Source organism: Salvelinus alpinus, chromosome 15 (assembly GCF_045679555.1).
Source record: "Salvelinus alpinus chromosome 15, SLU_Salpinus.1, whole genome shotgun sequence".
In the NCBI taxonomy this organism is placed as follows: Eukaryota; Metazoa; Chordata; class Actinopteri; order Salmoniformes; family Salmonidae; genus Salvelinus; species Salvelinus alpinus.
In genome coordinates, this window is record NC_092100.1 from 13,041,732 (window position 1) to 13,063,076 (window position 21,345).

Genomic DNA, 21,345 nt, shown 5'->3' on the forward strand with positions numbered 1-21,345 from the left:
TCTCTGTCTCTCCAGTGTCTAGTCCCTCAGACTACGACACAGCTCCAGATTTCATAGAGCCTGTTGACATCATCCCCAAAGATCCCTGCAGGTAAGACCTTCACAAACTTCATTTAACATCCAAAGACTTTTAATCATATGTTAATAAGCTAAAATATTCCCACAGGGTAAAGGAAGCCATTAAGTCAGAGGACCAGTTATCCCATAAGGATAAAGAACAGAAAGTCACACCTCAACCACCAAAGAGACATTTGAAGGTCAAAGGTCAGCCATGTTTTGTTGTCGTTAGACTTAAATATTGAGTTGTTGCCTTTCGTGGTTATGGTATTTCACATTGTATTGAATCCATTTACTTTAACACTGATTGTATTGAATCCATTTACTTTAACACTAATTGTACTGAATCCATTTACTTTAACACTGATTGCTGTAAATATTATAATAATTTGATATCATACACATGTAATGGGTTTCAGTCTGCGTTGTGTTGTGTAGAGTAAAGACAGTGTTGTAGATGTAGAAAATAACAGGTATCAGTACCTCTCAACATCATCTGCACCTTCTCCAATAGGATATGACACAGTGATGCATAGACCTATACAAGTATTTGTGCACAAGCACATGCAATGCACATGCAATCCACCTTACAGTGGCTTTCGAAAGTATTCACCCCCATTTTTCCTAATTTGTTGCCTTACAACCTGGAATTAAAATTGATGGTGTTCTCGGGGTGATGAGATGTGTTGGGTTTGCGCCAGACATAGGGTTTTCCTTGATGGCCAAAAAGCTCAATTTTTGTCTCATCTGACCGGAGTACCTTCTTCCATATGTTTGGGGAGTCTCCCACATGCCTTTTGGCGATTACCAAATGTCTTTGCTTATTTTTTTCTTTAAGCAATGGCTTTTTTTTCTGTCCACTCTTCTGCAAAGCCCAGCTATGTGGAGTGTCCGGCTTAAAGGGGTCATATGGACAGATACTCCAATCTCCACTGTGGAGCTTTGCAGCCCCTTCAGGGTCTCTTTGGTCTCTTTGTTGCCTCTCTGATTAATGCCTTCCTTGCCTGGTCCCTGAGTTTTGGTGGGCGGCCCTCTCTTGGCAGGTTTGTTGTGGTGCCATATTTTTTTATAATGGATTTAATGGTGCTCCGTGGGATGTTCAATGTTTCGTATATTTTTTTATAACCCAACCCTGATCTGTACTTCTCCACAACTTTGTCCCTGACCTCTTTGGAGAGCTCCTTGGTCTTCATGGTGCCGCATGCTTGGTGGTGCCCCTTGCTTAGCGGTTGCAGACTCTGGGGCCTTTTCAGAACAGGTTTATATATACTGAGATCATGTGACAGATCATGTGACACTTAGATTGCACACAGGTGGACTTTATTTAACTAATTATGTGACTTCTGAAGGTAATTGGTTTCACCAGATCTTATGTAGGGGCTTCATAGCAAAGGGGGTGAATACATATGCACTCACCACTTTTCCGTTGTTTATTTTTTTGAATTTTATGAAACAAGTAATTTTTTTCATTTCACTTCACCAATTTCGACTATTTTGTGTATGTCCATTACATGAAATCCAAATAAAAATAATTTTTCAATTGCAGGTTGTAATGAAACAAAATAGTAAAATCGCCAAGGGGGGTGAATACTTTTGTAAGGCACTGTATAATACATTGTAATATAAATCTAAAAAGAATACAACCCCTTGAAATTCTCAAATAGAAAAGGGTAACATACCTGCAGTAATTATAATATAAATAATTTTATAAATAAATAGTAAAATAAATAAATAAAATGTTATCTGCACCTGTTGGATAGTAAAGCAATATCACGTTCAGTCCCTGACCAATGAGAATGCAATGTACAGCTAGCATAGAATGCTAAGTATGATGCTCATTAAGGCAAACATTCCATTAAGAATGTGTACAAAGATAACATTCTAAACAAACAGAATTCAGACTCCGTGCATGAATAAAGTTTACAGGGAACACATTCTGCTACTTTTTAGTAGAAATATAGTGAAATGTCAGAGCAGAAAAAAACATACCTTCTCCAATGTGAGCAGAAGACAACAAACAGTGAAATGGAGGATGCAACACAGATTCAGGAGAGCTGGGCTAAACCATTCTACATGTCTTGATTGTCATAATTATACCACCTTTGTTAAACTCAAATGACAGATAAAGATTCATAATAATTGTATAAATTATACACCAACAGTCATGGTTATGGTTAAAGCAATACCACAGTAGAAGTAAAAATTCAGAAATAGAATAACCCATAAAGTGTCCTCATTGAACCAGTCCAATCTATGATCACTAAGTTGAATTTAAATAGTAAGAGTGACAATAGTCTGGTATGTCAAAACGAAAGCTATCTTGTTCATAACCTAAGGGAACAACATTACCTTGCTACATACAGTACACATTACTCAATGACATTTGCACGCTTCTGTTCACTTCTCTCACTTCCTCTGAATGTCCCACCAGCTACTGATGCCAAGCTGAGGACTCTGTCCCCGAAACACCACACGCATGCTGCTCTCACAGGTTCTGGCTCAGAGTCAGATGGTGACGAGGACAGAAGAGAGGTACGGTATGGTCTACTTTGGAAAAACTTCCTCATAGCAGCCCCCCCCATTTTAACACCCCTACTATTCCAATATGTGCCATGGGATCTTTAGTGACCACAAAGAGTCAAGACACCCATTCAACATCCCATCTGAAAGACAGCACCCTACACAGGGCAATGTGGGGCATTGGGATATTTTTTTATAGACCAGAAGAAAGAGTGCCTCCTACTGGCCCTCCAACACCACTTCCAGCAGCATCTGCTCTTCCATCCAGGACCAACCCTGCTTAGCTTCAGAGGCAAGCCAGCAGTGGGATGCAGGGTGGTATACTGCTGGATTATACCATAAGCAGTCATTTATGACCAAAAGATACAAATGTGAAACATTTGTGGCTATAGCGTTTTGTATCTAAACTTTTTACCAACTTTTTTCCACAGACATTTGATATCTATGTGGCCAGAGCTAACTGCACCTCTCAACAAGGTGGCAACAAGGAGACCTTTGTGTTGAAGGAGGGCCAATACGTGGAGGTCTTGGACTCTGTCCACCCTGAGAAGTGGCTGGTCCGTACCAAACCCTCCAAAAACAGCCCCTCACGCCAAGGATGGGTCTCCCCTGCATACCTGGAGAAGAAGAGAAAGGTATTAGGTCATCAGTATGTCCTGGTGAAGGATGGGCATAAAATGGACAAAATGGACATATTTTGACAATGCAATGCAAACTACTTTTTATGTTTCTTCACAATAACAGGATTCGTCAGAGGTAATGATAATTTTTGACTGTACATTTAATCAAACTGTTTTGCATTTTGTAAAGGAGACATTCCCACAAGTGAGGACACCACAACAGGAGATGGATGGATCAGGTTCTACAGAGGAAGAGTATAGAAGAACATTAAGGTGAGTGAATTAATATTGTTTGATCACAGAATTCAGCATATTTGATTAATATAGTCTCTTAAAGAATAATGTCAGCATTCCATGTGATAATTCTTCTGTCTTTAGCCAATTGATCCAGGGGCTGATTGATGGGGAGGAAGAGTTTGTGAAGGAGATGAAGGACTTTACATCCCACTACCTGCACCACTTAGACACCAGCCCTCATGTCCCCATCAACGTCATCAACCAGAAAGAAACTATCTTCCGCAATATCAAGGACATCATGGCTTTACACGAGAGGTGATAACGTCACAACTGTTCTCTTTGTCGAGAGTGAGAGCTGGTTAATCAAATAAAATGCTGTTTAAGATACATTTTTTGACTCATGTCATGAAAAACGAGGTAAACACTGTCCTTATTTTCCTATCCCCTACTCAGGTCTATTCTGCCCAGGCTGAGCGAGTGTTCTACTGATGATGACGTGGCCATGCACCTGGTCAAACACGCAGAGGACTTTCAGAAGTATCTGCAGTACATGATGGGCCAAACACAGGCAGAGGCCTGTGTCACTGACAAGTCCATCCAGCAGTACTTCAAGGCATGCAATCAGATAATTTACCATAACGCACAGAAATCGACCCTCACACCCAGAAGAAAAATAATTTGCTCTCACATGCTCCCAGTTTTCCACGCTGACATTCACATATATTGACCTTTGTGTTCCAGCAAAACACGAGAACAGAGCCTGAGCACCCCGAAACTGCAGTGCTGGATGTCATCACCTTCTTACAGAGACCAGCGGAGAGGATTCAGACCTACCAGGCCTTGCTCAAGGTCAGTGCTCATTATTCGATTCTAAGTGTCCATTAAGAGACCTTTTCAAAGCATTAATCCATGGATTTCTCCCTGTGTGCGTGTGCGTGTGTGTGTGTGCGCGCGCGCGCGCGCGCGCGTGTGTGTGTGTGTGTGTGTGTGTGTGTGTGTGTGTGTGTGTGTGTGTGTGTGTGTGTGTGTGTGTGTGTGTGTGTGTGTGTGTGTGTGTGTGTGTGTGTGTGTGTGTGTGTGTGTGTGTGTGTTGACAGGAGCTGATCAAGAACAAGGCTAAGTGTGGGAAAAGCTGCTGTCTGCTGGAGGATGCATTCTCCATGGTGTCCTGTCTGCCCTGGCGTTCTGACAACCTGCACCAGGTGTCTCTGATTGAGAACTACCCTGCCCCACTCACTGCACTGGGAGAACCCGTCCGCCAGGTAACTCACCCATAACCCACAAAGAGTGGTTGAGTTCTACCTGGTGATGTTGTTAGCTCCAGAGAGAAGGGATAGATGAATACATCAAAGTGTCCAGACTAGCTGAGGTCAAGTGTGCCGTAACAACCCATGAAGGTTGTTGCTTTAAATGTTGAGGGGGACACGGCATCATTGAAAGCTGAAATGTCAATTAACTGACTGGATAAAACTTGCAATGCACCATCTTGATTACGTGTTTGAGATGTGAATTAAGTAATTTCTTCATGGATAATGCAGTTCCATCTGAAGCTTTGATACCACGTCTTTCCTCCTCACAGGGTCCCTTCACTGTGTGGGAGGAGTCTCCTGAGATCAAGACGTCCTCCCGGGGACACCAGAGGCAGGTGTTTCTCTTTAAGGACTGTGTCCTCCTCTGTAAGCTCAAGAGAGACCCCGGCATGAACTCTGACACCTACGCCTTCAAGAACAAGATGAAGGTAAAACCTGGCCCTCATCCTTTGCCTTAGTCAATGTAAATGTATAGTCCAAATCCTCGCAGCAAACATATTGTGTTACCGACTGGGGTTCGAACCTAGGTGTCCTGAGAGCAACAAGACGTTGTTTTCCCTCTGAGCTTAAACCAACGCATTAGCTTTGGGAGATAAGTGTTCAGGCTTCAGGCAAGCCTACTCATCTTATGAGTGTGGCAAGGTTATAGTTTTATTTTATTTTTGATTTTAATTTGAAATTCAGTTCAATTTCAGTTCGTTTTCAGACCTGATTACATTGTTTATAAAAGTATTTTTATTTAGGTATAGAAATTATGATTATTATTCATTTTAGCTTCAGAGTGGGTTACCGAACCATCTACATTGCACATAGAGTACCTTCCTTGTGATATGAGCGTCTCCCCCTCCACAGCTGAATGATGTGGAGGTGAAGGAGATGGTGGGGGGAGATGAGAAGTCCTGGGAGCTGTGGCATGAGCACCGCGGCTCAGTAAGGAGGTACACACTGCAGGGTCATTCCACTTTGCTCAAGCTGTCCTGGCTCAAAGACCTGAGAGAGCTGCAGCAACGCTCCAGCCTGACTGCTTCTAGTGAGTTCCTCTGACTAGGTCTTTTGGTAATGTCCATTGTTGAGTCTGCCTAGGACTATCACCGGTTCGGTCCCCTGTTAGCTCTGTCCAGCATTAACTTTATCCAATGTTAGCTCTAGCTCTGTTGCCTGGTCTCTTCCCATTATTACAGTAGTCTTGTGGTTGTTTCTTTAGGTCCACCAGAGTTCAAAGTTCTCCTGGCTGACTGCACAACAAAGATCGGGCAGACAATCAAATTGGCATGCAAAGTCACAGGAACACCCAAACCAGTGGTCAGCTGGTTCAAAGGTAAAAGAGTCAGCAGCATAGTAAGCCTTTCAAAAAACATTTTTATTTTTTGACATAATACGTTTTTAAACAGCAGTACGGTCTCTGATATGACTTCCCCAGACGGCCTGGTCCTAGAGGACGGCCCTCACCACATCATCACTGCAGACCGGACAGGAACCTGCTGTCTCATCCTGGACGCAGTCACCCCCAAGGACTCTGGACAGTACGTGTGCTATGCCTCCAGCCCCGTGGGTCATGCTAGCACACTGGCCAAGATGGTGGTGGACGGTGAGTGTAATGATGGGGCGGTAAGTCGGAAGCAGGTGCAACGTTTTAATAAAACAACAAAGCCAAGAGCACCACACTAACATAAGGCAGTACGCTGATACACAGGAACAATACCAACAACTGAGTGAACATGGGAGAGTGACATATAAAGGGGAGGAAATGATAAAGGTAATGGAGTCCAGGTGTGAATCATAATGATTAACAGGTGCGCGTAAAGAGTCAACGGTCACTTGCAGTCGCTTTGGTGCTGAACTCAGCACCCACAGTCAGGACTGACAGAGCACTCAGTCCATAGAGATCCTACTAAATGACTATGTATTATTTATTATTAAATCTATTAGTGTATTCTAATTCCTAATTCTATGATTCAGCCTACCTCACTCACAAATTACATGCTGATGAAGATTAGAGCTTAAATACACTGAAATACACAAATCGTACACATATGATTTTGCTATCCAACATGTTACGGTATACTCCATGTCCTATTGTGCAAAGATAATACGTAATGCGTAGATTGAATTAACTCATTACTTCTTGTCCCACAGCACCCCCCAGGTTCATTACTAGGCTGCAGAGTGCATGTCTGCTGGAGGGAGAGGAAGTCCAGTTAATCTGCTCCACGCACAGCACACCTCTACCCCAAGTCAGGTATTGTACAGTAAACTGCACTGGGTTTACAGATGCAGGATCTTAATTTGATCACCGTGTTGCAGGACAATTTTACAACTTTAAATGTATTTGATGTTGATTCCCATTGAGATCCACCCACATGTTGTTATTTGGCTGTGTGCCCTTGCATGCTCTGGGGGCAGGTGGTTTAAGGATGCCAGAGAGCTGACAGACCAGAGGAAGTACCACATAGAGAGTGACGCCCGCAGTGGGATCCTCACTCTCACCTTAATGAACCCTGGAGAGACAGACCTGGGATGGTATGAGTGTGAGGTATGCGTATTGGACATGTATGAAACCCCTTTATGTACTTCATATGTAATGCTTCTTCCTAATATGTAGGTATAACATTAAGGTACAATATACTGTTGCTTTTCTTCATAGCAATGCACCCTAGGAGCTTTTGAACACTCTTATAAAGAAGTGAATTTAAAATGTGAAATCTTGTTACGTTTCAGCTGTGGAACCAGTTGGGCAGTGCCAAGAGTAAAGCAGAGCTGTGCGCCGCCTTCACACAAGTGATTGACAGTGAGCCTGACCAACCACAGGTCCTCTTGACCAAAGGTAGGAGAGTTCCACCCAATCAAGGTAAATTTCCACCTGGGAGTAAGGAAGCAGGTTTTGAGAAGAAGGCTGTCTACACTGTAAGACATGGTTAATAGGATGACAGTAATATATTTAAGCAATAAGGCCCAAGGAGGTGTGATATATGGCCAATATACCACTGCTAAGGACTGTACATAGCCATGGTATATTGGCCATATAACACAAACCCCCGAGGTGCTTTATTGCTATTATAAACTGGTTACCAATGTAATTAGAGCAGTAAAAATAAATGTTTTGTCATACCCGTGGTATACGGTCTAATATACCATGGTTGTCAGCCAATCAGCATTCAGGGCTAGAACCACCCTAGTTTATAATATAGGATAAAGACCCCATAGGTCCAACTCTTACTGATTCCTCATGAGAGACAAGGATAAGTATTGTGTTATCCCAGTTTTATTCTGTGGACAGTATAAATGTAGTGTTAACTGACGAGGGATTAGGAAAGCACATGCCATGGTTATTCCTTAGTTTCACCTCACTTCACTTTACCTCAAACCACTTCACTTTATATCTGTTTTCACACTGTCAGTCATCATTGCCATTCCTCATTTTCAATTTGGATTGTCTCATTACCTAGGTTACACTTTCTCTCCCATTTCATTCCAAACACCCTTGAAACCATAAAGACTTCCAGTCACCTACATTAGCAATCAACATAGATATCATATCATTCCTAGTTGTACATATTCATGAAAGACATTGATACACTTTAGTATTGGATGTTTTGGTTTGTGTTTTCATCATGTTTCCATCTTTCAGAAATGAATAGTATTGGAACGGACCGGGTCATTTGCTCCCATTTGACTGATCTTGATGGATTTACAAAAAGCTTTTCCAAACAGGAGAAAGAAGGGGCCATAGCTCATTTACATCTAGGAGTGTTTACCAGACACATATTAAGCCTAGTCCAAGACTGAAATGCACTTTCAATGAAGATTCTCCATTGATCTTGCTTTTTAGTCCATGACTAGGCTTAATCTGAGCCCGGGAAACCACCCCTCAGAGTCCATATCAGGACCTACTTACATTTAATCCATTCCAAACATCTTTAACACATTTAAGTCACCAAGTACATTCAATTAGTCCATTTATTTAAATAAATATGATAGATCACTGGCATTGCAGTATGTATAAATTGCTTTCCTTCATGAGCTATGATTTCACCTCTAAGTAGTTTTCCTTTAGGCTTTTGGACACCAATTGATCATGTGACTCCATCCATTCTCTGTAACCCTGCTCTCCATCCCACTTCCTCTGTATTCCCCTGAGCAGGAAGTACCTCACAGAGCCTTCATCATGTAGGTCTTATCATGTTCCCAGTATCATGGACCCAGTGCATGTGGATGGGTCCTCCTCTCTCCTCTCCAACGCATGCCCAGCTAACTCTCCACTCCTACCCATACAAGATGGTCATGTGCTGGGCATTAGGTGCTCCTTATGCCCCTCCCCCCCATGTGTCCATGTCCTCCTGTTCATGGGCTGATTTACAAACTATTGGGTGTCCGTCAAGTCTGGAGGTAAGACGTGCACTGGTTATTGTGCTTATATGAGTCTGGAGGTAAGGGTACTGTATGTTCCTAATATTTGCTTTTATCATATTTTTCACATTCTACATTTTTAAATAGATAGTTGTTAATGCCTCGACACGCTTTGCCTCAGTCACAAGTTGGCATGGCTTCAAAAAATCTATTCAACTTAAAGGCCAGCTAATATGAAGTAATGATTTTGGATTCTAAGACTCTAAGAGAACCTAAGGGCATCTGTCAGTCTGTGAGTGATGTCATTCTGCTTCCTCCAGACTCAGATGGCTGGTCCACTGCCATGGTGAAGCAATGGCTGCAGACAGACTTCAGCCCCACATCTATCGTCAAAATGCTCTTCCAGCCTGGATATGCTAAGCCGTGAGTCTACCTGCCAGAACTGTGATACTGTACATTATCATACTACTGCACCGTCTCTCTCTCTATCCCAATATATGCACCGTCTCTATATTTATCACAATATTTTCTCTACAGAGCTGAGGGTGGCCCAGAGGAAAGGGACCCCACCGCCAGAGGCCACGTGGAGGTGCCACAGTTCCCCAATGATCTTGAGGAGAGACCCGAGGTTGAGGAGGAACTTTATGTCCCTGAGACCATACAGGAAATGCCAGCAGGTACTTGTACTGTGCACACTCACACTGTAGTTCATTGTTTTTGGTTTTGAAGTGGCCACTGTTCCTAAAACTTGAATAATCTCACGGAATTACTTAACTTCCTGTTTCCTCAGCTCCTTCCTCCATTCAGGTGCCGGCAGAGGACCTGTGTGTGGAGTCTGGCCAATCAGCTACCTTCACCATCATCATCACAGGAAGGCCAACCCCCGAGATTCAGTGGTACAAGGTAGGGAAGCTTCAAACCGATGTGCCTTCTCAATCTAAGACCACCATCAGCTGATTCACTGTTATAAATAACTTCATACTAACCTTTATTATGATATGACATGCGCCATATCATTTCAGCATATCTGACACCGGACTAACCACACCCATTTATCAAATGAGCAGTAATCTATACTGAACAAAAATATAAACCCAACATGGAACAATTTCAACGATTTTACTGACTTACAGTTCATATAAGGTAATCAGTCAATTGAAATAAATTCATTAGGCACTAATCTATGGGTTTCACATGACTTGGCAGGGGCGCAGCCATGGTTGGGCTTGGGAGGGCATAGCCCCACCCATTTTGGAGCCAGCTCTGGTGAACATTTGTGCAGTCAGCATGCCAATTGCACGTTCCCTCAACATTTTCTGTGGCATTGTGTTGTGTGACAGAACTTTACATTTTAGAGTGGCCTTTTGTTGTCCCCAGCACAAGGTGCATCTGTGTAATGATCATGCTGTTTAATCAGCTTCTTGATATGCCACACCTGTCAGGTGGATGGATTATCTTGGCAAAGGAGAAATGTTCAATAACAGGGTTGTAAACAAATGTGTGCACAAAATTGCTTTTTGTGCGAATGGATAATGTCTGGGTATCTTTTATTTCAGCTCATGAAACATGGGACCAACACTTTACATCAGGGCTGTCCAACCCTGTAGCTGGAGAGCTACCCTCCTGTAGATTTTCACTCCAACCCCAGTTGTAACCAACCTGATTCAGCTTTTCAAGCAGCTAATTATTAGAATCACGTGCGCTAGATGAGGGTTGGAGTGAAAACCTACAGGATGGTAGCTCTCCAGGAACAGGGTTGGACAGTCCTGCTTCACATGTTGCGTTTATATTTTTGTTGAGTATATATGGATTCTGTTGCCTTTGTAATATTTGGTATCCTCCTCTACTGCCGGGAGTCTGAGACCCCCTGTGTTGTCTTAGAAGCTGTACCTTATTACTGTGTCACTCTTATATGATTGGAGGATGGAGAGGAGCTGTTGGCCAATGAGAATGTGGAGGTGGTCCAGAATGGTGCCCGCTGCTCTCTGACTGTGCTGTACCCGGAGAGCGAGGACGGTGGCATCTACACCTGCTGGGCCTATAACGACTCCGGACACACATCCTGTCAGGCTCAGCTCACAGTGGAGGAGGGTGAGGCCTCAGGACACACCTACGCAGTTTCTCAAATGATTCCCTTTTCCCTTCTACAGTAGTGCACAACTTTTTGCTAGAGCCATCCCACTGAGTACACACTGGTTGTTTCCATGTCATTTCAATGAAATTACTCTGAACCAACGTGGAATAGAATGTGAATTTATGTCTGTGCCCAGTGGGGTATGTCTTTCTGTTCACTGTCCTTATTGTTACATTCATTCAAGCTAGCTGATGACAAACCTTTGGCAGTTTTACCACAATATGCTTGGAAGGTGTGCATCCTTATCTGAAACCAACATAACACCACATACGTGATATTCTCGGTCTGGACTACCTGTGACTGCATGGCCATGGTCCTCTTTTCTGTAGGTCCACTGGAGTCGCAGGAGAGGGAGGTGGAGCTTGGGAAGAGGAGGAAGCTGCTCTCTGTGTATGACGTCCATGAGGAGATAGGGAGGTAAATACCGACTTTTTTGGGATATCCTATTTCCCACGTCTGCAGTCAATCTGCAACTGTGGAGACTTACGCTCCCTTTAGCTGTGTCCCAATTATCTAAAAATGGCTTCCGTCCTTTGTCTTCTCCCTGTGTCTGTAGAGGCACATATGGGGTGGTGAAGCGGGTTACCCACAGGAGGACTGGCGAGGGCTTTGCCGCCAAGTTCCTGCCCCTGAGGAGCAGTACGAGGACCAGGGCCTTCCAGGAGAGAGACCTGCTCTCCCGGTTGGCCCACCCCAGGGTGTCCTGTCTGCTGGACTTCTTCTCTACACGCAGGACCCTGGTCCTGGTCACTGAAGCGTATCCTTCACCATGGCGCTTTTAGCCTCTTCCACATACAGTCCTCTGATGAAGGCCTAAGAGTGGACATGTAGTCATAATAAAACATACTGTACTGTAGCTTGTGAGCTTGAACAACCTCACCTGCACACCGTTTTGGTGAGTTAAAAAAAAATCTGTACTATTTTGTCTTTCACGTCTTTTCTTTGGGGCGAATAAATAAAACGTAAAACCTGGAGTAGGAAATGGAACATGACAAAAAAATGTGATCAATGTATAACACTGTATATTCTTCTTAATGACATCTATAGCTGCTCTTCTTATGGTCTTCTTGATCATCTGCTGTTGAAGGGATCGGTCAGTGAGAGAGAGGTAAAACATTACATCTCTATTCTGTGAAGGGCGGCAGGTAGCCTAGCGGTTAAGAGCGCTGGCTGGTAACCGAAAAGTCACGGGTTTGAATCCCTGAGCTGACTAGGGGACAAATCTGCCGATGTGCCCTTGAGCAAGGCACTTAACCCTAATTGCTCTGGATAAGAGCGTCTGCTAAATTATGTAAAACACAACATTGTTGGACCTGTTTTGTCCGAACGCTTACAACCTGCCCGTATGATGTCTATAAACCGTCCGTAACCATGCTTTCATTGTACCAGGTGCAGATGTACGTTCAGCAAATCCTGGAGGGAGTTGGTCACATCCACAGCATGAAAATTCTTCATCTGGACATCAAAGTAAGCTCTTCCTACATCCATATTCATAAAGCAGTTGGTATATTTCATTTGATTCTTAATACATACATTTTGTTTTGTGTGCATTAAAACAATTCAGAATGGTCATTCACTTGAATGGACAGCTTAGTCATGACATGACCAATTCCCTCACATAGAAATAGAATGAATAGAAGAGGCTTTATTAATTCTACTACTATGTTCCCTCACCCACTGTCTGTAATTCACACAGCCGGACAATATCCTGATGGTGTTTCCACCCAGAGAGGAGATCAAGATCTGTGACTTTGGCTTCTGTCAAGAGATGGACACTTCCAGACACCAGTACAGCCAGTTTGGCACTCCAGAGTTTGTAGCACCTGAGATCATACATCAAGACCCTGTCACTATAGCAAGTGACATCTGGTAAGCTAAATGTACTCTCTGTTTCAGTACATCTATGCTACTGTTTGTGACATTCCTGTCATGTGAAGGTACAATGTGATGATTTATCACTACAGAAATGTCTTATCTTTGTTAGGTCCATTGGTGTTGTGGCGTATTTATGGTAAGTACTGATTTGAGGTTTGATATTATATATTATATTGTCATCATACATGTAATGCGAGTGAGCGTTGACCGGTGAAATCATGCTGTGTCCTGTCAGTCTGATGTGCCGCTGTCCGTTCGTGGGGGAGACGGACCGGGCCACTCTGCTGAGGGTGGGGGAGGGGACACTGAACTGGGACGCACCTGACCTCACCTACAGGAGCACAGAGGCCCAGGACTTCCTCCGCACGGTCCTGCAGCCAGACCCAGAGTAAGATACACAACCATGGAAATTAATAAAGATCCCTCCCCGCCGTAAAAATATATCATGTGGATATAACTCTAAATTATTTGTTCTCTCTTCAGAAAGCGACCAACTGCATTTGAGTGTCTGGGGCATGAATGGTTCCAGGTAAGAGTTATAGAATTTGTTTACTGGTATGTCTCAGCCAGGGTTGACGGAGACGAATGAAATAAATGGAGGAAAAACAATGACTCTTGCCTAACACATTCTGTCATGTTGATTACACTGTCAGAGCAAGGATGAAACTGATGACATCAACACAAGGGCTCTGAAAGTCTTTATCTCAAGGAGGAAATGGCAGGTACAGTAATGAGACCTTCAGACTTTCAACTCTGTCCAGTGCAGTCTTTCTTGTCTCATCTCTCTCTTTATGCAGTATATCCAGTGTTTTCTTAACTGTCTCTTGACAGCTTTGTATGACTGTGCTGTCTTCTCTTTCACCTGCTTTCTCTCCCCTCGCAACCCAGCGTTCTCTGACCTGCCTGGGCTCGGTCCTCACCCTGAGGCCCATCCCAGAGCTGCTCGATGCCCCTCCTCGGGAGACCTCTGTCACAGCCCCGCGGGACCCCCACGAGCCCAGCAGCACCTCAATGAGCAGCGGCTCCTCCTCGGAGTATGACGAGGCCGACGCCTGGGACTTCTTCCACCACTGCACCACCACAGAGGAGGATGAAGATGAGGAGGAGGAAGACTTCGACCTCCTCATGGAGAGAGCCAGGATCCCTGAGCCCTTCGCCAAGCTTAAATTGGACGAAGAGGAGGAGGAGGGGATCATGGAGGAAGAGGAGATGGGAGGACAGAGAACCGTGCTAGAAAGGAGCATAAGCAGGCAGTCCGTAGGGTCCTCGGACACCTCCAGGCAGCCAACCCCCCAGAGGGAGAGGAGGGTCAGCCGAGACAGCAGCCCATCCTTGTACTTCTCCGAGGGGGATGACAGCTCCATGTCCGGGAGTGAAGGAGGGCGCATCGCCAGGAGCAGCCTGATCCACAGCACCTTCTACGACAGCTCCGCGCAGCTCTCGCCCATGTCCGCCCGCCACATGACCCTCAGGGACAAGTTCCAGGCCAAAAAGCAGGAGAGGGGCCGCAAGCCGCACCGCAGCAGCCTCTCTAGCCGCCTTAACGAGCCGCTCATTGAGTACATGGAGGACGAGGGAGATACCAGTCACGGGCAAAGGCGAGGGTCTTTGCAGTCGTCCATGCTCAAGTCTTGCTCCTTCGACAGCGGGGTCGGCCTCTCGCACAATGCACCCCCGCACAGGAGGAGCAGGTCGTTGGACGACTACTCCCGACGCTCACCAGGATCCGCCAAATGCAGAGAAGAGGAAGATGCTTTGAGTCTTAAGGAGGATTTCACTGATGAAGAGGAGGATAAGAGCTTAGTCGTTGCCCCTCCCCAGATCAAAGGTAGAAGAGGTTCAGTGGCAGTGGCTCCCGCAGTGCTTACAGCCAGGCTTCAGAAACTGGGTGCAAAATTGCCCCATGCTGGTCCAGAGAAGAGCCCTAGGCCAGAGCAGGGGAGACCAGGCGAGGAGGAAGGGGAGAACCTGGCTGGCTCGCAGGGCTCCCTGGCTGAGTCCTTCATCCTCGAGCATGGCTCTGAGGCCTCCAGCAGGCTGGGCTCCTGTGAGGATATGTCCCACGGCCGCCCTTTAGCCAAACATAGAGGGAGAGCAGGGGATGAGTATGATGACCAAGAGGAGCCCCTGATCACCCCGTCCCCCTGCTCCCTGCTCCAGGGGTCTGAGGTTGAGGATGATGACCAGGAGCCCCAGCGCCGGAGAGGCCAACTTCAGATCCCACCGAGAAGGACAACACACCCCAACCAGAACCCAACGGACAGAAATAAGGGTCTGGTAGAGAGCAAGGTCCTGCCGGTGAAACCCAGCCCCAGTCTGTCCATCAAGGCCCCAGAGAGGCCCCCAAGGGCCAGCGACACAAAGGCACGACTCCAGAGGCATGCGTCCACACCGGCCCTCGAGGCCAAACCTCCCACGGGGAAGTCTCCTAGGATGTCACCCAAAGTTGGGTTAATGAATCTGTTCCGCAGGCAGTCCTGGGCAGGGCATTCCTACTCCCAATTGGAGGGCGCGGAGCAGGGACCCACACTAGGGGAATTGGAGCCCAAAACCCCCACCATGTCACTAAAGAAAAAGATGAGGGCATCAGCCTCTAGCCTCACCAAGCTGTTCACTAAATCGTCCAGCAAGGAGGACTTAACGAAGGGAGGTGAGCTACAGTACAATTTTGTTTAGTATACTTTTTAAAATTAGATCTCTCTCATGTAGTGGAAACCTTTTTTCAGTTAGTTCTGATGAATCTGAATCTTTATGTTTCTTGGTGTGATGCAGGGCCGATTGTAAAGGGTTCATTTCCTGTTCCGCCTGAGCAAGAGGCAAGCCCTGGCTTGGAGAGCCCAAAAAATAAATCAAAGTTCTTCTCCTTCAAAATACCTAAAATACCTGCATTCAAAAAGAACAAAGGTCAAGTATATCTAGACTCAATTTACAATCTATTCAGCAGGATATTGTCTCTCTGCAATTCTAAATGTGTCTTTCTGTTTTCTCTCCAGAAATGCCTATCCGCCCCACCAGGCCTGATGTGCACCAGTTGGAGGCAGGTGGATTTTTGCTGGTATGGAGACCAGTGCAGTCCAGCGACCCAGTTGTTTACGGTGTTCAGTACAGCACAGATGGTAAAAAGAAAAAACACTGCTTACAGATCACACAGAATATTTCAATTTTGTACAAAAATTGATATGTCCAGGTGAAGTGAAGTGAAGCTAAACTTAACAAGTTTAACACTATCTACTGGAGTGGGCAACTGATGATGACGATCTCAACATGTTGCACGTTAAATATTTGAAATGTCCGTACTCTGTGCTGCTACAGGTGTGGAGTGGAAGCTCCTGTCGGAGGAGGTGACAGACAGTTGCTACGTGGTGAAGGACTTACCCAGAGGAGCAGGATACGTGTTCAGGGTTGGCTGCATCATCAAGACAGGCACAGGACCTTTTAGTGACCCTTCTCCACCTGTTGTTATGGCAACCCATCCCGCAGGCAAGAAGATTCAAAATATAGTATTTTGATTTCCTTATGTATATGTTTATTGATGAAAGTCTTTGATGTTCTGTTTTAGTGCTCCATCTCCCTTGTTGAGTCTGTGTTTTAGTGCTCCATCTCCCTTGTTGAGTCTGTGTTTTAGTGCTCCATCTCCCTTGTTGAGTCTGTGTTTTAGTGCTCCATCTCCCTTGTTGAGTCTGTGTTTTAGTGCTCCATCTCCCTTGTTGAGTCTGTGTTTTAGTGCTCCATCTCCCTTGTTGAGTCTGTGTTTTAGTGCTCCATCTCCCTTGTTGAGTCTGTGTTTTAGTGCTCCATCTCCCTTGTTGAGTCTGTGTTTTAGTGCTCCATCTCCCTTGTTGAGTCTGTGTTTTAGTGCTCCATCTCCCTTGTTGAGTCTGTGTTTTAGTGCTCCATCTCCCTTGTTGAGTCTGTGTTTTAGTGCTCCATCTCCCTTGTTGAGTCTGTGTTTTAGTGCTCCATCTCCCTTGTTGAGTCTGTGTTTTAGTGCTCCATCTCCCTTGTTGAGTCTGTGTTTTAGTGCTCCATCTCCCTTGTTGAGTCTGTGTTTTAGTGCTCCATCTCCCTTGTTCAGTCTGTGTTTTAGTGCTCCATCTCCCTTGTTGAGTCTGTGTTTTAGTGCTCCATCTCCCTTGTTGAGTCTGTGTTTTAGTGCTCCATCTCCCTTGTTGAGTCTGTGTTTTAGTGCTCCATCTCCCTTGTTGAGTCTGTGTTTTAGTGTTCCATCTCCCTTGTTGAGTCTGTGTTTTAGTGTTCCATCTCCCTTGTTGAGTCTGTGTTTTAGTGCTCCATCTCCCTTGTTGAGTCTGTGTTTTAGTGCTCCATCTCCCTTGTTGAGTCTGTGTTTTAGTGTTCCATCTCCCTTGTTGAGTCTGTGTTTTAGTGCTCCATCTCCCTTGTTGAGTCTGTGTTTTAGTGCTCCATCTCCCTTGTTGAGTCTGTGTTTTAGTGCTCCATCTCCCTTGTTGAGTCTGTGTTTTAGTGTTCCATCTCCCTTGTTGAGTCTGTGTTTTAGTGCTCCATCTCCCTTGTTGAGTCTGTGTTTTAGTGTTCCATCTCCCTTGTTGAGTCCGTGTTTTAGTGTTCCATCTCCCTTGTTGAGTCTGTGTTTTAGTGTTCCATCTCCCTTGTTGAGTCCGTGTTTTAGTGTTCCATCTCCCTTGTTGAGTCTGTGGCCAGACATAATACTTCTCCTTTGATCTACAGAGACACACATTCCCCTCATCCAGACAGAGTCCCCAGGTTCAAAGGGCAGTAGGTCAGGAGGTCAACCTAGCCACAAGACCTACAGCTTCCTCTCGGAGATCAACAGGTACTGAATATCTATACCGGGTTAGGAAAGTTGCAGTTTCTTATGGACGACGTGAATGTGTACTAATTTAGCATATCTAAATTAAAATTTAAACCCTTGCACAACAGCATACACATATTGTTCTAAAAGTTATTACACATCTTTACTTCATGCCTGCAAGTAGCCTAGACAGATGTGTGTGCAATGTCTCTTACCATTACTTGTTACATTTTGTCCGTATCAGGGGCCGTTTCAGCGTGGTTACCCAGTGTCAGGACAGCCAGAGCCAGCAACTGTTTGCTGCTAAGATCACCCCCTGCAGGCCAGAGAATAGACAGCTGGTGCTCAGAGAGTACCAGCTGCTGAAGAGGCTCAACCACCCCCACCTGGTGCAGCTGCACACAGCGTACATAACCCCCTACTACCTGGTGCTCATCCAAGAGCTGTGTGCCGGCAGAGAGCTGCTCTACAACCTGGCTGAGAGGTCAGAGAGACACACCATTGAATATGATCGCTGCCTGCTTTACATTACGACATTACTTAGTAGTGTTTGGGGGTGGTGTGTGTGTTGGTTTGTTGGGTTAGCTGGCTAAGGGGACTTGTGTCTTACAGAGTATCAGATTATGTAGAAGATGGGTTTAATATAAACATTAAGGGACTATGCTTCACCTCCCTTTCTCCCTCACTCCCTCCCCCACACAGAGACCTGTATTCTGAGCTCCATGTAGCAGAGTTGCTGGCTCAGATCCTGAGTGCTGTGGACTACCTGCACGGCCGCCGCGTTGTCCACTTGGACCTCAAGTCAGACAACATGCTGGTGACAGACTGCAACACGCTGAAAATCGTAGACCTGGGCTCCGCTCAGTCCTTCACGCCCGGACAGACACTCAACATAGAGCATATTCAGGGACAAGAGAAAGGTACAGCAAGAGGATGACTTGGGACGGTTACCCAGAAGGATGACTGGGAAGGATGACGTGTTGAAAAAAATATATAGTCACTGGCACGTACTGATGGAAACGTTGTAAAGTAAAACTCTTATGAAGAATGTTCTCTCTGTCATGTTTTGTCAGTTTACATTGTCCTTCCTAAAGCTCCGGAAATCCTTGACGGACAAGGAGTCGGACCTGAGACTGACATCTGGGCTATTGGGGTGTTAGCTTTTATAATGTAAGTATAGAAAGACACATGAGGATTAATTTATTTAGCAATAATTACACTTCTCTGAACGTTTAGAGCCCTGATTGCCCAGGATGCATCAGTTTGATCCTATATACAAAACATCAAAAACACCTGCGATTTACTTGACATAGACCGACAAAGTGAATCCAGGTGAAAGCTATGATCTGTTATTGATGTCACTTGTTAAATCCACTTCAATCAGTGTAGATACATGGGAAGAGACAGGTTAATTAAATAAGGATTTTAAAGCCTTTAGATAATTGAAACATGTATTGTGTACAGTGGCTTGCGAAAGTATTCACCCCCCTTGGCATTTTTCCTATTTTGTTGCCTTACAACCTGGAATTAAAATAGATTTTTGGGGGGTTTGTATCATTTGATTGACACAACATGCCTACCGCTTTGAAGATGCAACATATTTTTTATTGTGAAACATACAAGAAATATCACAAAAATACAAAACTTGAGCGTGCATAACTATTCACCCCCCCCCAAAGTCAATACTTTGTAGAGCCACCTTTTGCAGCAATTATAGCTGCAAGTCTCTTGGGATATGTCTCTATAAGCTTGGCACATCTAGCCACTGGGATTTTTGCCGATTCTTCAAGGCAAAACTGCTCCAGCTCCTTCAAGTTGGATGGGTTCTGCTGGTGTACAGCAATCTTTAAGTCATACCACAGATTCTCAATTGGATTGAGGTATAAGCTTTGACTAGGCCATTCCAAGACATTTAAATGTTTCCCCTTAAACCACTTGAGTGTTGCTTTAGCAGTATGCTTAGGGTCATTGTCCTGCTGGAAGGTGAACCTTCATCCCAGTCTCAAATCTCTGGAAGTCTGAAACAGGTTTCCCTCAAGAAATTCCCTTTATTTAGCACCATCCATCATTCCTTCAATTCTGACCAGTTTCCCAGTCCCTGACGTTGACAACCATCCCCACAGCATGATGCTGCCACCACCATGCTTCACTGTGGGGATGGTGATGAGAGGTGTTGGGTTTGCGCCAGACATAGTGTTTTCCTTTGGCCAAAAAGCTCAATTTTTGTCTCATCTGACTAGAGTACCTTCTTCCATATGTTTGGGGAGTCTCCCACATGCCTTTTGGTGAACACCAAACGTGTTGGCTTATTATTTTCTTTAATTAAGCAATGGCTTTTTTTCTGGCCAGTCTTCCGTAAAGCCCAGCTCTGTGGAGTGTACGGCTTAAAGTGGTTCTATGGACAGTTACTCCAATCTCCGCTGTGGAGCTTTGCAGCTCCTTCAGGGTTATCTTTGGTCTCTTTGTTGCCTCTGATTAATACCCTCCTTGCCTGGTCCGTGAGTTTTGGTGGGCGGCCCTTTGTTTGTTGTGGTGCCATATTCTTTTCATTTTTTTTATAATGGATTTAATGGTGCTCCAGGGGATGTTCCGAAGTTTAGGATATTTTTTTATAACCCAACCCTGATCTGTACTTCTCCACAACTTTGTCCCTGACCAGTTTGGAGAGCTCCTTGGTCTTCATGGTGCCGCTTTCTTGGTGGTGCCTCTTGCTTACTGGTGTTGCTGACTCTGAAGCCTTTTCAGAACAGGTGTATATATATGTAACACTTAGATTGCACACAGGTGGACTTTAACTAATTATGTGACTTCTGAAGGTAATTGGTATCACCAGATCTTATTTAGGGGCTTCATAGTAAAGAGGGTGAAAACATATGCACGCACCATTTATTTTATTTTTTTAAACATTTCACTTCACCAATTTGGACTATTTTGTGTATGTCCATTGCATGAAATCCAAATAAAAATCATTTTAAATTACAGGTTGTAATGCAAAAAAATAGGAAAACGCCAAGGTGGATGAATACTTTTGCAAAGTACTGTATGTGTGCCATTCAGATGGTGAAGAGGGTATGATAGTAGGTGCCAGGAGCACTGGTTTGTGTCAAATTTAGGAAGGTGTTCCTAATGTTTTGTATACTCAGTGTAGAGTAATACTGCCATTTATTCCTCCTTTTGTCCTCTGATGTGTCTATGTATCCTCCCTCTAACCATCTAGGTTGAGTGCAGATAGCCCGTTCCATTCAGACCTCAACTGGGAGAGGGACAGAAACATCCGGAAGGGGAAGATCCAGTTTGGCCGATGCTACCCTGGCCTGTCAGAGGCAGCAATCAGCTTCATGAAGAACACACTGAGCAACAAGGCCTGGTGAGTCCATTGGCCACATCTTAGCCAACCAGGTTCTATACTTATTATTTGAGATAGCCAAGGTACACCCAAAGTTGTTTCATTGA

The 21,345-nt window shown here is 44.8% G+C and overlaps 1 protein-coding gene across 1 annotated transcript in view; it reads left to right on the plus strand.

Annotated features, from left to right (window-relative positions):
* The window catches only part of LOC139540527 (obscurin-like), a 52,347-nt gene that overhangs the window by 30,056 nt on the left and 946 nt on the right, over positions 1–21,345 (plus strand). Inside the window, exons 31-68 of the mRNA XM_071344411.1 lie at positions 16–91; positions 167–264; positions 2,489–2,589; positions 3,009–3,212; positions 3,388–3,470; positions 3,576–3,749; positions 3,888–4,047; positions 4,176–4,283; positions 4,532–4,696; positions 5,014–5,172; positions 5,597–5,774; positions 5,949–6,062; positions 6,165–6,332; positions 6,881–6,983; positions 7,148–7,277; positions 7,463–7,658; positions 9,322–9,514; positions 9,629–9,768; positions 9,882–9,994; positions 11,014–11,182; positions 11,555–11,642; positions 11,782–11,982; positions 12,273–12,333; positions 12,615–12,692; positions 12,922–13,094; positions 13,210–13,236; positions 13,336–13,488; positions 13,584–13,629; positions 13,754–13,822; positions 13,989–15,750; positions 15,873–16,004; positions 16,094–16,216; positions 16,413–16,580; positions 17,808–17,913; positions 18,137–18,376; positions 18,595–18,812; positions 18,966–19,062; positions 21,110–21,259. Coding sequence (XP_071200512.1) covers positions 16–91; positions 167–264; positions 2,489–2,589; positions 3,009–3,212; positions 3,388–3,470; positions 3,576–3,749; positions 3,888–4,047; positions 4,176–4,283; positions 4,532–4,696; positions 5,014–5,172; positions 5,597–5,774; positions 5,949–6,062; positions 6,165–6,332; positions 6,881–6,983; positions 7,148–7,277; positions 7,463–7,658; positions 9,322–9,514; positions 9,629–9,768; positions 9,882–9,994; positions 11,014–11,182; positions 11,555–11,642; positions 11,782–11,982; positions 12,273–12,333; positions 12,615–12,692; positions 12,922–13,094; positions 13,210–13,236; positions 13,336–13,488; positions 13,584–13,629; positions 13,754–13,822; positions 13,989–15,750; positions 15,873–16,004; positions 16,094–16,216; positions 16,413–16,580; positions 17,808–17,913; positions 18,137–18,376; positions 18,595–18,812; positions 18,966–19,062; positions 21,110–21,259 — 6,724 coding nt within the window. The remainder of the gene's footprint in view (positions 1–15; positions 92–166; positions 265–2,488; positions 2,590–3,008; positions 3,213–3,387; positions 3,471–3,575; positions 3,750–3,887; positions 4,048–4,175; positions 4,284–4,531; positions 4,697–5,013; positions 5,173–5,596; positions 5,775–5,948; positions 6,063–6,164; positions 6,333–6,880; positions 6,984–7,147; positions 7,278–7,462; positions 7,659–9,321; positions 9,515–9,628; positions 9,769–9,881; positions 9,995–11,013; positions 11,183–11,554; positions 11,643–11,781; positions 11,983–12,272; positions 12,334–12,614; positions 12,693–12,921; positions 13,095–13,209; positions 13,237–13,335; positions 13,489–13,583; positions 13,630–13,753; positions 13,823–13,988; positions 15,751–15,872; positions 16,005–16,093; positions 16,217–16,412; positions 16,581–17,807; positions 17,914–18,136; positions 18,377–18,594; positions 18,813–18,965; positions 19,063–21,109; positions 21,260–21,345) is intronic.